Source organism: Ictidomys tridecemlineatus, chromosome 10 (assembly GCF_052094955.1).
Source record: "Ictidomys tridecemlineatus isolate mIctTri1 chromosome 10, mIctTri1.hap1, whole genome shotgun sequence".
Classification (NCBI taxonomy): Eukaryota; Metazoa; Chordata; class Mammalia; order Rodentia; family Sciuridae; genus Ictidomys; species Ictidomys tridecemlineatus.
Genome location: NC_135486.1, coordinates 110,106,601 through 110,120,899, shown reverse-complemented (window position 1 = coordinate 110,120,899; position 14,299 = coordinate 110,106,601). Strand labels below are relative to the sequence as shown.

Here is a 14,299-nt window from a genome sequence, read left to right as displayed (position 1 = left end):
GATACTATGAATGCAAATGTAGACAAGAAAATATTTTGCTTCAAGAAGTTTCAGAGGAATGAGAAGGTGACAATTTTTTTCTTGCATTCAAAGGAGGGAAGCTAGGCCAGGCATAGTGCCGTCCTCCCAGCTCACCTGATTGGCTGCCATTGGGGAATTATTCTTCACCCATTCTTCCACAATTTTTACCACAGCCCGGAGGATCTTGGCATCTGGGGACTTTTCAATGAGGGACGTCAGAATGGCCTGAATGAAGTTCTTGCGCATCTCCATGCTCATCACGGCCAGCCGCGTCTTCACCAGCTCCAGACTCAGCATCACCAGCTCGCTAGTTCCTGCTCATGCACAGACAGAACACACCCCAACAAATTTCTAGACATAGTTAAAAGGGCCTCTGTCCTGCATGACTTGACGTGTTGGGTTCCACACGTTCCCCCAACCACCACCACCAAGTCTTTACCAACCAGAGTTCAGGGAACTCATCAATTTCTTATTGCTATACCTTGTGAGAGTGGCTCTCTAGGAGCCCTGTCCGAGAGAGAGATGAGGGAGCTGCTGGGAACCGTATAAGGACACCTCAGGCTCTCCACACCGTGCCGAAAGCACAGCCACAGTTCTGAGGTGCATCCAGCAGCCATGCCAAACACGGTCCCCTGCCAGCTGCCCCTATCACCTAGATTCCTGGAGCCCACAGCTCATGTCTGGAACCCGTGACTTAATTCTTCAGAAATGATACTCATTCTCCAACAGCAATCTAATGCCTCTTACTTTAAAATTTTCCATTATTACATCCACAAATTTTAAAAACAGATTTTTATAATGAGCTAGTTTTGATTTTTTATTTCTTCTTTATGGAGTAGATATAACAAATTTCAAGTAAACAGAAGGATTTTCACCTTAACCCATTTATACTAGAATTTAACCACACAGCCTGAAGCATTCAGGTACTCAATGACTGAAAAAAACCCGGGCCTAAGGTTGTCACCTGCAGTTGCCTCAGTGCTTCCCGAGGTTGCCTGTGGATTTAAATGCTCTCGGACCATCTTCTGTAAGGAGCGCATGAAGACGGAGATCAGCCTGTCGATGTAGCTTGGGTTGTTGCTGCAGGCTGACTTAAGGATCATGAGAGTCCCTGCAGGGAGGAATTACAGTTGTTTCACAGAAAAGTTCCATAACTGAGTAATAACAATGTGCTTTTAAAGCATTCTGTTCTGACAGGGTACAGGCTGGTACCAAATTCCAAGAGGGAGCTACATTTGGAGCTCCATGTCTTCTGAGCTCTTGACAATGGTCATTCCCGTTGAGTGGCACTGACACCTTTGCTTTGGGACAAACATCACCCTTCCCTCCAGTTCTGGAATTTTACATTTTGGCAAACCGCCCATGGTAAAGCTTTGAAGATAGTTTAGGGGAAAAGTAAAAAAAGAAAATAATCCTTTCTTTTTCATCCAGCCTGTCTCAACATGACAGTTTAGAATTTGATTTGGTATTTCATTCTGGAAAACTGCACAAGTTCAGTTAAAATCAGCCAAACCAACACAGAACATGCACACTGAGTATTATGAAAAAATTTCTTTCATAATTGATATTTTTATAATCATGACTCTAACTTAAATACTGAATTTTAAATTTATAATTATAAATTGATCACATCACTGAACAATCAAAGAATATTTGCCATCTACAGGTAAGAGTCTCCTAGGTTTGGACAATTTCAGGGTTGTCTTATTAAAAGGCCAATTCTCAATAAGGCAGGTGGCATATGCCAGCCTGACTCTAAAGATGACAACCTGAGACACTGGTGATGTCAATGATGAATTCAGACTCTGCCCTCGCCCCCGGAGCACATGTCAGTGACAAACCTGGGTCTGTTACAATGAGGACAGTGTGGCCCACCTCACTCTGTGCTACATCCAGCCTGCTGTCACCCCCACACAGGAGGGAGACAGGGCTGATGGAGAACAACTGGTCTCTATCAGTCCTTTGGAGAACAAGAAACAAAGAGACATTCATCTCTCCTGTGACAAGAGCCAGGATCAATGGTTGACTCCACTTAAAGTCACAAACCTGCCTGGTTCCAAAACAGAGAAAGTGTGTACGGCAAAGTGTACCATTTAAACCAAATGTACCTGGCTCCTGAATTTCAGAGAGCAAAGAGCCAGAGTTTAGGAAACAAGACATTTATACAAAAACAGTGAATTGAGATTGCAAAATTCAGACCAAAAAGCATTTATACAAAATAGGCTATCTGTGTGCACAGAAAAATGACACATGCCAAACTGTTAACTGATCGCCGGAGCAGCTTCCAAATGACTCTGATACAGCTTTCCCTCGTTTGGATTTTCAGAGTACCTGAGTCTAATCCTAATCAAAAGATGTGTGACAAGAAGTAGAGAGCACCCACACAGCTGACCTCTAGGGATCTGGGCCCAAGGGTACCCAGCTGCCCGATCACCTTCTACTTCACCTGGGCCAGGGACACCCTAGATGATTAGAAAGGAACAGTGTTTACTGCAGTGGGTCACTGGCAGGTGGATATGGTAGAAGAAGTCATTCTACATGAGGACACAGTGTGAGCAGCATCTCTGTGTTTGGTGTGACACTGACTGGGTCTGTGGAACCTGTCTGCCACGGAACAATTCCCCTCTCAAATAGAGTACGTCAGATGCTGGGACAAAAGGAGACACTCAGGTGGCTGGGGGTCATTTACCTCAGAGTCAGAGGACAGTGGCCTCGTGGGCAGTGGATGACACCTAGATTAGCTGCTCCTGGTAGCCTGAGGCATTCCCAGAGGCATGTGTAGTGAGCAGAGCTGATGTCCAACTGAACCACTGATAGGAAAACCAGATACACACTCACCAAAGAGCTGGGAAGGATTAGCGTTGGTGGCCTTCTCGTAGTTGGTAAGTCCTTCGTAGATGACCTTCCCAACTGCTGCATACAGGCACTCCAGCTCTTCGTACTTAGAGGCCACACTGGAAGTACCTGAAGCAGAAGTCAGGAACTGGGCATTGCAGTAGGCCCCAGAGCCACAGAGCCCTCACCTCGGGACTGAGCTCTAGTTCTGATGTATGCAGCACTGGTGTGGGCACTTGTCTACCACTGCAGGACAGTGTGGGCCTCATCTTTGGGGTGGTCCCATTTCACAAAGGCAAGGACAGCTGTTCTCTCTCCATACCTTACCCTCAATGTGCTCTAAACACTTATTCACAATATGTGAAACTTTGATCTCTTCAACTGCTCAACATTTGCTATGATTCTTTAATCTAACTTCCCTTTAATACCTGAAGGAAATAGGAATATCTGGCAGACAAAGAAGTGAATTAATCTCTGAAGCAGAGAGAAAATAATGCAATGCTTCCAAATAGTTTTCATGTCTTTTTTTTTTTTTTCAAAAAAAATGGAGTAACAGGACTGGGTTGTGGCTCAGTGGTGGAGTGCTTGCCTAGCATGCATGAAGCACCACATAAAAATAACAAAGATACTGTATCCACCTAAACTAAAAAATACATAGCAACTGGAGAATAAGCCCTCTCAATCAATAAGTGTTATGTCCACCTGTCAACTCCAAAAGAAAAGCAGCACAAATGGGAGGGTCACCTACTTGGCTCTGTTGGGAAAATACTCATGAGGCGAGAGAGCAGGCTGTGGACAGCTCTCAGCACTTTGGTGTTTCCACACGTCATACAGGCAGCGATGCCACGCTGCAGGGGCTTGAAGCTACTGAGGATGGCTGGGGACTGAAGGACGGTCAGCAAGAAACTCAGCACTTCCAATCCGGTGCAAATATTTCCATAGTTCACTTGATTCGGCTGCTCCTGGGGTGGAGAACACAGAACACTCTCAGATGACGTACTGGGGTCCAGTGAATTTCAGAAACAAATCCAGCAAGATATAAAACTAGGCCATCCAGGATTCAGAAGCTAATAAGAAGCCACTACAGAACGAAGTCATGGTGCTGGGGATATAGCTCAGTAGATAAAGTGCTTGCTTTGCATGCACAAAGCCCTGGGTTCAATCCCCACCACCACCACCACCACCACCACCACCACCACCCCCATCACCACCCCCCCACACACACACAAAGAACGAAGTCATAGGATGACCATATAGAGAAGAATTTCATGACTGTGTCTTTTATAAATCTGCTTTAGTCAAAACTTTTTTTAAAAAGCTTATGATATTAATATTTAATATTAAATAATATCAATATTTTAAAAGTCATTAAAATCCGGACTGAAAAGTTACATGATGAATTGTGCTTTTCTCCTCCCACATTTTGACTTAAAAATACAAAAATCCATCCAAAGAGGAATCTTTCAAACTGTCTATCCAACTGACTATTTCAAACTGACTCAATCCAACAGATGATGGCAGCAGTAAAAATAAATAAAAACTGAATAAACTAAAAATTACAGAGCCTGGTTTGTAGGAAGGATAGGTAATGTTTCATGAAGTTTTCACTTCTGCAGTTTACACACATACATGCCCTGTGTATGCATTCTGTAGGGTAAAATTTTACTAGCTTATGAGGTGAAGTCTTTCATTATGAGTTACAGAAATCAAGGCAGAAAGCCACTGTTACCAGGGCTCACGCACTGCTTCTTAAAGACACTAGCCTATGAAATGGCAGAGACTGCCCACTACGGCTGAGCTTTCAACTATGAATGCATTTGAAGGCAAAGTGATCGAATCCTTTAGAGACAAAGAGAAAAAAATCTACAGACAGTCCAGAAGCTCTGCACCAGAGCAAAATCACAACATGTGCTGCAGTCTTCAAGATTCTTCACAATTCTGTTTCCCAGCACAGGACTGCACTATATGACTTTTCAAAAACCTAGGCAACAGCGTCAAGGTTTGCAATCCAAAAAGACAAATGCCAACAACCTGTTTTATAATTCTGATTGTGAAGCTTTCAAACTTCATCAAAATATGGAACCTGTGAGGGCACTGAAATGGCTAAGGCAAAAGAAGAACACTAAGACACCAAACCAAGAGATTGGCCCAAATGCTGCCAAACTGCCTAAAGCCTTCAGCCATCAATAAAATCTGTTCAAAAAACTCATGCTTATTTAAAAAATATTTTTTCTCAAATCAACTTAGGATAGTTAAAGAAATATGTCTGCAAATACAAGTCAACTGTTTTGTTTCAGAAAGCATCCCTAAGAATATCTGGGGCTGGGGTGAGCGCTGAAGTGGTAAAATCATGTTCAGTGAGTCGAACCGGCTCCTTCTCCTCAGCAGCCAGAATAGAAAAGTAGAAGAGGCAGTGCCTCTGGGGTCTGGAAGATTTGGGTTTTCAGGGTCAGGTCCAGAAGGGATCCACAAATGCCCATCCCTGCGCCCAGGCAACAGCATCTGATTAACAGCTTGGCAGCCTGGCTGCAGCCTAACAGACCTGTGTGCACCTACCACAGTCATCAGCAGTTTGTCAAACCACTGCAGTTTGAGCTCCGACTTGGACCACATATCCGGGCGTAGCGCGGTCTTCAGAAGATTCACACAACGCCGAGAGAGCACCTCCCCAGGAGACCCGGCTGTGTTGGTGTTGTCATTAACCTGAAAATGCAGCCACACTCAGCTGGCATGTCTCAGCGTGTGTGTGTCCATCATTCTAACAGCACCATTGACACAGTTTCTCTACTGCACATGCACCCTCGCACCCAGCTCTCCGCCTCGTGACCACCTTCTCTGACTCAGACCTTCCCCTACTGGGTCCCTTGCCCCTGCACTCCTCTCCTTTGCAGCATGTCAGTGGGACTGATCTGCAGCTCTGTGTGACTGACAGGCCCACGCTCCTCCCTGGGTGGCCTCCAGCATGCTGCCTGGAGTGCTACAGGAAGTATTTACTGGTTAGACAATTCAGAAGATTCTTTTTAATTCTTGGAAATTCTCAACAGTATTACAAGATACACTATTTTAATAGTTGTAAGAACTTAAGACCCCCCAAATTTAAAAAAAAAATAAAGTTAAAGAGACTAGAAAGATTTCATTTATAATTATTTTTTGAAATATAAAATGAAGTTTCAGGAATGGAATCCAAACAACTCCATGATATTATAAATTGATATGAATGATAAATAAACTTAAATTATAAAGTACTTAAAATAAACTTTAAGTAGACTGATCAACAACATAATGGTTTATGCTCTGTTCCCATTTTAATGATTTGGGGAAAAAAAAAAAGTTGAAAATTAAATAACCAGCCCAAGAGCACTGAGCTACCGTATCTCACCAATGCCAAGATGCTGTTAGTTATGGCACACCATTATTTTATTAGTACGGAAAAAAGACCCATAACCAATTATACCAATTTAAGACACAGGCACATTTTAGAAATATTAACCTGGCATGAAATCAGCAGAATCTGGCAGGAAAGTAACACAATTAACCTTAGGTCTGGTCTATTTTTGACTGTCACAGAAAACATCCTATGGTGTCACTAAATGACTTCTGTTCTTCAGAGTCCCATACCTGACAAGCCACTCGAATGAGGAAGTTCACCACCGTGTCTGTATGCTGCTTGTCGATGGGTTTGGCTAGAAGAGAATCAGCTCCAGGCAGTGACTGACTCCTCCCAAATACCTAGGAAAGGGTTGTCCTTTAAGGCAGGAAGGGAATTCTCAATGAGAACTGCCCACACAAGGTGCTGAGCCAGCTGACGTTACAGGATACTTCCCAGAGACAGACAATGTTCTAGGCATGGGGAACACATGTGGCCTCTGCCCCTCTAAAGGCCACAGAGCCAGCAGGTGAGCAGAGGACTATGTCTCATGTGATGAGGATCCAAAGGGAGTAGGACCCAGCAAGTGGAAAACAGAGTGACTGAGAAGAAGCCTGACACAGGAAACAGGGAAAAAGAAACGGCTTCAGGCAGAAGAAAAAGAGCCAGCAGACTCCCGCTAAGAGAGAAAGGACCTGAAGTCTTTGCAAAGTGGAGGAAAGGCCTGGATGGCCAAGCATAGTGAAACAGGGACAGCTGTGCTGCTCCTGCCTCAGCCACCTGTGCCACTGGGATTACAGGGGTGCACCACAGCGCCCAGCACTCTCTCTCCTGGTTTATGTGGTGCTGGGGATGCAACCAGGCCTCACGCAGGTAGACAAGTGCTCTACCACTGTGCTACACCCCCAGTCCTCAACAGTTTCTCCTGATGCCTTCCTGTAAGCAATTAACGATTGTTCACAAAACTCTAAGAAAAATGTGTCTGGAAACTTGGGAAATACCTTAGTAGGGACATGCCATGGAGCCTATTGGAGCTAAGCTGCCTCTCCAGCTTAGCACTTGGCCACACTCAAATGAATTGAATAAATACACAAGGTCCCACGAGGACACACGGCACACATTAGGAAAGAGTGAGCTCTTACTGCACTGATGGCTCCGGTGGCCGTCCTGAAGCGCTTCACTTCCTGGGCAGAATCTACGGACAGGCCTCTCTTAATGGAGGATGAGACAGAATTGACTCCTTCTCCACTGGAATTTGGGTCCATATCTGAATCCGGCTTAAAAACACACATATATACACCTGACTTTACTGACTGGTTTCCAGGGAGATATGTAAGGAATATAATCAGGGATGACACCAAGAGTTGACATTCCTACCTGCTGGTCCTTGATCCTCTGCAATTCCCACTTGATGACAACCTCTGACAAGTCCACGGCCAGCCTCCTCTGCTCAATGGTGACACTGGGCGTAAAGCCCAGCCTCTGCATGGCACTGACCATGTGCTGTACCAAATGGTGCCGTACGGGGTAGTACACCTGTAGGTGCAGGGCCAGCATCATGTTAGGGATAATGGACATGCTCCAGCACATGTGCAGATACCTACTCGCACACTCATGCTCAAAGATTCTGAACCCCAACTTTATCAAGTAAATTCTCATTTACCCATGAATATGCTTATTATCCCTCTGCCCACATAATAGCGTATTTCAGCATGTTAATAACATCTCTAAAATATGCTGAAAATCTGAATTCTTCTTGGACAAGTAGGTGAGTTTAGTCACATGTATAACAACCTTCAGACTTGATATCATAAAAGTTCAAGACATATCAAGAAGTAAGTTTCCACATCTAAAGAGCTGGCTGTAAAAGAAAAGAGTTTCATCTCAAATCTTTCTCTTACACCTAAAATCTATACGAAACATTTAGATAAAACTAAATCCTGGAGTACTGACATGGCTGGAGAAAAGGAGGAGCACCACTACAAGTAACTCTTCCAGCCAAGTCAACAAATTCCAGAATCACAGACAATTACCTCTCACCTTAAAGTGACAAGTCATCTATCTGTATTCACGGTGGAGGATTTACAATAAGGCAAGCAAGCAAACAGAGGCAAACGCTAAGAGACATTCTCTACACTATGGCAATTTCCAGGTTTGCAAAGCCTGACACATGTACACACCCCAATCAGGGACCTGGAAGCATCTTTCCTGAAAGATGAATGACTACCCTATTATTGTAGGAAAAAAAAGAGCTAGAAGTTCAAAAGCCAATGTCTGAAAACACACTACACACCAATCTGGTATTCTTACATACCTTAAAATGCTGTACAATCAGATGCAAAATGTGCACCAGCTGCGGGACAGTGTGCCCCTCCTCCACAATGATCTTCCTGGTCCAGTGTGTGAGCATCTGGTGCCCATCCTCCATGCGGGCAGGCACTGCTGGGGTCAAGATAGCCATTGCCTGTCTGACAATCGCTCGGGCTTCCATTGCATGAGCCTTGAGAAGACTGTGGAAAACCTAGAATAGGAAAGAAACTCTAATGAAGATGAAAGTGAAGGCTTTGAAGAATGGGCTATTAATACTCAGAACTGAGGTATAATATTTTTGCAAAACAGTTTTTGAAAAATTCCTTAGAGCCAGGCATAATGGCACACGTCTATAATTCCGGTGATTGAGGAGGCTCAGGCAGGAGGATTGCGAGTTCAAAGCCAGCTTCATCAATTTAGCAAGGCTCTAAGCAGCTTAGCAAGACCCTGTCTCTAAATAAAATACAAAAGAGAGCTGAGGATGTGACTCAGTGTTGAGTTTCCATGGGTTCAATCCTTGGCACTAAAAAAAAAAATAGGACTGCTATTGAAACAACTTCTTTGCTTTAAGTTTTGATCAATAAATAAAATCATTCTAATATTTACTGAGCTTCTATGGTGTGCCCTTACTGGGCTAGGCCAGTCAGAATGAGTGAGGACCAGCACCTTGCAGAACTCTTCTGTCTAGCCTAAGTGGCTGGAGTTAGTTGAGGCAAACCGATCATTTCACTATGGCTACAGTATGAAAAAAAGAAGCGGAAGGGACCAATATCAGAGGCAATGACAGCAGCAATTTCAATCCTTCAAATGAAAGGTGAAGCCAGGAACCCAAAGAAAACAATTCCATTAGTACTGAGGGTGGAGAAGGCAGGAAGGACACTGGAATCAACAGGACTTGCAGAGATGCATGGGCCCTAGGGAGGACTAGAGGGTATCAGAAATGACCCTAGCTGGAACAACTGGGGGAAAGTAGTGCCTGCCACAGAGCCTTAAGTCACATTTCCTCCCAAGTGCCTAAGGGAGGTGGTGACTGGCTTTCTGGGTCTGGAGTTTAACATCACAAAAGTGAGAGGGAACAGTTAGGGAAAACCACTGAATGCGGCCTCAGGGAAAGAGCTCCCACTGATCAAGGTGAACATACAAATGTATCATTGCATTTGATTCTTTTTTTTTTTTCTTTTAATACTTATTTCATTGCATTTGATTCTTTTTTTTTTTTAGATTTATTTTTTAGTTATAGTTGAACATAATACCTTTATTTTATTTATTTATTTTTATGTGGTTCTGAGGATTGAACCCAGGGCCTTGAATATGGTAGGCAAGCACTCTACCAATGAGCCAGAACCCCAGACCATGCATTTGATTCTTAAGCACAGACACTGATTCACCCACGGGACATGGGAGTGGAGAACATGAAACACAAAACAGGGCTGCCAGGCATCAGAGCCTACACCATCGAAGCTCAGGATAAAGTACTAAACCCATCAAAACTACACAGAGGTCATAAAATGCAATTTCGAAGTGCCCACGTTTGGGGCTAGGGAGAGCTGGGATCCTTGACAAAGGCACTTTCAAATAATTACAGTGGTGTATACCTATAGTCCCAGTAGTCATGAGGCTGAGGCAGGAGGATCCCTTGAGCCCTAGCGTTTGGGGCCAGCCTGGGCAAAATGGTAAGACCCTATTTTAAAAAACTTTTTTCTAAGGAGCTGGAGTTGTGGCTTAGTGGTAGAGCGCCTGCCTAGCACATGTGAGGCACTGGGATCTATCCTCAGCACCACATAAAAAATAAATAAAATAAAATAAAATAAAGGTATTGTGTCCATCTACAAATAAAAATACATTTAAAAAAATGAAAACTTTTTTTCAACGTAATACCAGTATTGGGAAGCCAAATGCAATGGGTAGAGAAGCCTGAAGTGTGAGGAGGAGGCACTGTTTCAAAAATAAGGCTGTAAAGGAACCAGAAGGCAGAGGAGTAACCAGGGAGGAATGAGCTGGGATTCATTACTATGGAGGGCTCACAGGTTGGTCTTGCCGCTCCCCATTCTTTCCCTGGTAAAAGACACATAAGGAAGGCCAACTTTGTTAGGTGCACAGCCCTAGGGCAATGAGCTCATTTGTCTGCTGTGCAGTCATCACCTCCTCCATCTCCAGAACGTTCTCATCTTCCCAAACTAAAACTCTGTCCTCGTCCAACACTGACCTTGCATTCCTCTTCTCCCCAGTCCCTGGGAACCTCTATTCTGTCTCTGTGACTGTAGCTATCATGAGTAGATAGGTTTTTGTTTGTTTGTGGGTGTTTTTTGCAGTTTTTATAAAATAAATGAGTTCTTTTTTTTTCTTTTAACTGTATTGAAGAAAGACAGCAGAAAAGGAGAGGCTAAGGCTGCATAGGTGTGGGGACAGGAGTGAACCGGGGGCACACAGGGAGCCCTGCTAAGTACCTGGAGGACAATCTTCTTATGTATTGCAAATTTGGCAATGATGTGTGCCAGAAGCAAGTGCCCGCTGTACTTGCACGCTGGGTCCACACAAGCCTTCGAGAGCAGGCAGGGCCACGCGAAGGTCATCAGGCGGCGCAGCTTGCTGTTGCGATTCTTGTTGTTGTCATGGATGTGGTGCGGGGCGTGCTCTACCAGCAGCGTGGCGTACTGCAGAAGGTAGATCCTTAGGGAGTCCAGCATGTCCGCCTGCTTCTCTGGGTCCAGGACCTGCCAGGAACACAAGCAGGAAAAGCTCATTTCTGGTTTTGAGCTCTTTTACTGCCTAAGGGCCACACATCAAGTTTAAAACTTAAAAATGCACGCATGCACACACACATACAGACGCTCTGTGTATATACGTTTATGTCACAATAATTCTCCTTTTATGTTCAACTTATTTCATTGTTTAAAAAGAAAACCAGAAATGAGAAATATAATGCTGAGTCCACTCAATTCAACTAAGTACGCTAACCACCTTCTGTTCATTAGCTCTGCCTAAAGCTGGAGTACAGACAGGCTAAGGTCAGTTCTCTTCCCTGATCTCCTGCTTCTTAGCAATACCTCTCCCCCTTCTCAACACTCAAAACCCAACTCTTCAATGATCCCAAGACGATGCTCTAGGCATACACTAGAGAAGGTGGCACAGGGAAGGGGCTGTGTCAGGGTCCCTATTTGCCCAGAATAACACAAGTATCAGTATGTAGACTAAGAATAACTTCTGGGCTCAGAAGAGGAAGGAAGCCTGTCCTAAAGGACAAAGACTACATAAGGACTAGTAACCTACCAACAGGAACAATGACAGTCCCTTTTGTCTTGATCCCTGGATGGAATGGATAAGAAATCTAGCCCTGTCCCTTCCAAAGAACATTAATATGTATGCGGCAGTCTCCTCTAGAGACTACGAATTAACACTGCAAATGGAGAATGAAGAGTACCCAGCATTCCAGCAAACAATCTGCATTTAAAAACTCTATTCAACAATCTCAGGATACAGAAGACATCTGACCCTAAAGTTCAACACAATGGGCCTTAAGCAAATAACACAGCGCAGACATTCCAGTACAAATTTCAGATATCACTATTGCCACACAGCACTTGGTGAAGATAGGTCCCAGGTCCCAACACCAACTGAGTCCAACATAATATTCTCCTGCCTTTTACTAGACTCTTTTATAAAGCTAAGGACAAAAACAGAACATCAAACCCCACAATAGGCGCTTTTACAAACTAACCCAGGTCTGGATTTTAAAATATTTTGTTTCTGACTGGAATCTATTAATGCAAAAACATTAATTCATTCCCAAGTGTGGTGCCTTCAACAATTAAATAATAAGAATTTTAATGGGATGCTGTGATGTGCCATTAATCAATGCAATCACAAAAAAATAAAAGCCTTGCAGCAAACTTATTCCAACAAGCCCCTCTGCATGCTCCTGCACAGGTTCACTCATCTGCAAGCTCTCAACATGCTGAGACACTGCTGGGAACACACCTTGGTTATAAACACGCTGGTGATGCTCTCAGGGTTGTCTCCTTCTGGATTGGGAGGTCCTAAGAGCTGCTCTCCTTCCCCCTTCTCAAAGCTGTACAAGAAAGCAGGATTCAGGATATGCTGCAGAACCTACAAAAAGATTAAAAATGAAAGAGGAGGAAAACAGTCATGCTGCTTATTTGTTTAAAAAGGTGGGGAGGATAATACTTTTTGGTCAACCTAAACCATCATACCAGAACTCAACCAAGGCAGCGAGCAACCCCTCATCTAGACTCCTAGCCCAACAGCAACTGCCCAGCTAGGTTAAAATGTGAGGAAGAAACCCAGTGTCAGCCTGTGCACTCTTCTCACTTCAAAACAAGTCAGTTTCTGAAAACAAGGGATCTAGCGATCTACTTTTCAATACTGGTCCACGGCAAGATCTGCTGTGTGCCTTCTCAGCAATGGCATTTCATGTCCGCAGTCCAGCCTGCCACCTGAGCCTCAACAGAGACACAGCTGAAGGGTGGGGCAGGGTTCCCAGGGCACCAACCATCGCACCTGTGGCCTTCTGCTGCATAATCGTACAGCTCACCTTTGCTTTCAGTTCATCTCCAAAGTTGGGGTCATTGAAGTCTACAAAGCGAAAAAACAGGGCACGTTTTTGAGCAATGCTATAATTTTTGGGAATCTCTTCTTCCATATACTCTTTTAAGAATGTCATATTGCAGAGAAAACGACCAGTGAAAGCTCGGAGCAGCTGGAACAGCAATTCTATGTCTCCATAATTCCTCCTAAAGAATCAGAAGGAGAAAACATGTTGACTTCAAGCAAATTCTGTCAGGTTGTATCACCTGACATGCCTTTTAAGCAGCAAGTTGTAGCCCATCCCCTACAACAAATCTGACTACAGGTGTTCAATGAGCCTATGTTTAATTTGCATATCCTTGTGCAAATTAAAAAAGAGGCCCCAGTTTCTTAGCTTATCCAACAGGGCAGCCTTATGACACAGGCAAAGGTTGATGGATGCACCCACTTGCAGTAGTTCAGCAGACAGAAGGCCAGCAGCTTGGGCTCCTTCCAGTTGGTGGCAGCCATGTTCTCCTTCCGGTGTCTTTCTTGAAAGGTCTCGCTCACCCAAACGCGTCTCAACTGGCTTACCAGTGAGTGCTGGCTGGCCAGCCAGGAGTCGTCATTTTTAACTATGATGCTGATAATCTGTCAGAGAAGAAACAGTCAGGGATGTGCAGCTCGACCAGACTGGGGACTGCAGGGGCCTCCTGAGAAGACGTTACCTTGATGGCCTGGAACTGGAGGTCCAGGCGCATGGTGCTGGTGCTGGGTGAGCCAGGGCGCACGGCAGTCTGCGCACCGCCCGGCAGCAGCAGGGTGATGAATCTGTTGGGGTTAGCTGCCAACACATCCCGCAGAGGCCTGGCATCTTTGTGCTTTAAAAAACTCTGGAAGCAAGAAGATTTACATTAAACAGGGATGAGAGGTGGGAGGGAAAGGGAGTGAGAAGGGAAATCGCATGGAAATGGAAGGCGATCCTCAGGGTTATACAAAATGATATATAAGAGAAAAGGAGGGGTAAGACAAGATAATACAAATGGAAGAAATGATTTACAGTAGAAGAGGTAGAGAGAGAAAAGGGGAGGGGAGGGGAGGGGTGATAGTAGAGAATAGGACTGACAGCAGAATACATCAGATACTAGAAAGGCAATATGTCAATCAATGGAAGGGTAACTGATGTGATACAGCAATCTGTATACGGGGTAAAGTTGGGAGTTCATAACCCGCTTGAATCAA

General features: G+C 44.3%; 1 protein-coding gene across 16 annotated transcripts in view; it reads right to left on the bottom strand.

Annotated features, from left to right (window-relative positions):
- Trrap (transformation/transcription domain associated protein) overlaps nt 1-14,299 on the bottom strand; it is a 114,247-nt gene that overhangs the window by 43,120 nt on the left and 56,828 nt on the right. For all 16 annotated transcript variants that reach the window (XM_040278121.2, XM_040278130.2, XM_040278127.2 and 13 more), the window contains 14 exons: nt 13,786-13,950; nt 13,527-13,708; nt 13,086-13,284; nt 12,512-12,640; nt 10,981-11,247; nt 8,538-8,744; nt 7,601-7,759; nt 7,366-7,500; nt 6,475-6,585; nt 5,413-5,559; nt 3,605-3,818; nt 2,860-2,985; nt 986-1,132; nt 136-335 (listed from right to left, as the gene is read on the bottom strand). In XM_040278121.2, the coding sequence (XP_040134055.1) occupies nt 136-335; nt 986-1,132; nt 2,860-2,985; nt 3,605-3,818; nt 5,413-5,559; nt 6,475-6,585; nt 7,366-7,500; nt 7,601-7,759; nt 8,538-8,744; nt 10,981-11,247; nt 12,512-12,640; nt 13,086-13,284; nt 13,527-13,708; nt 13,786-13,950 (2,388 nt within the window). The remainder of the gene's footprint in view (nt 1-135; nt 336-985; nt 1,133-2,859; nt 2,986-3,604; nt 3,819-5,412; nt 5,560-6,474; nt 6,586-7,365; nt 7,501-7,600; nt 7,760-8,537; nt 8,745-10,980; nt 11,248-12,511; nt 12,641-13,085; nt 13,285-13,526; nt 13,709-13,785; nt 13,951-14,299) is intronic.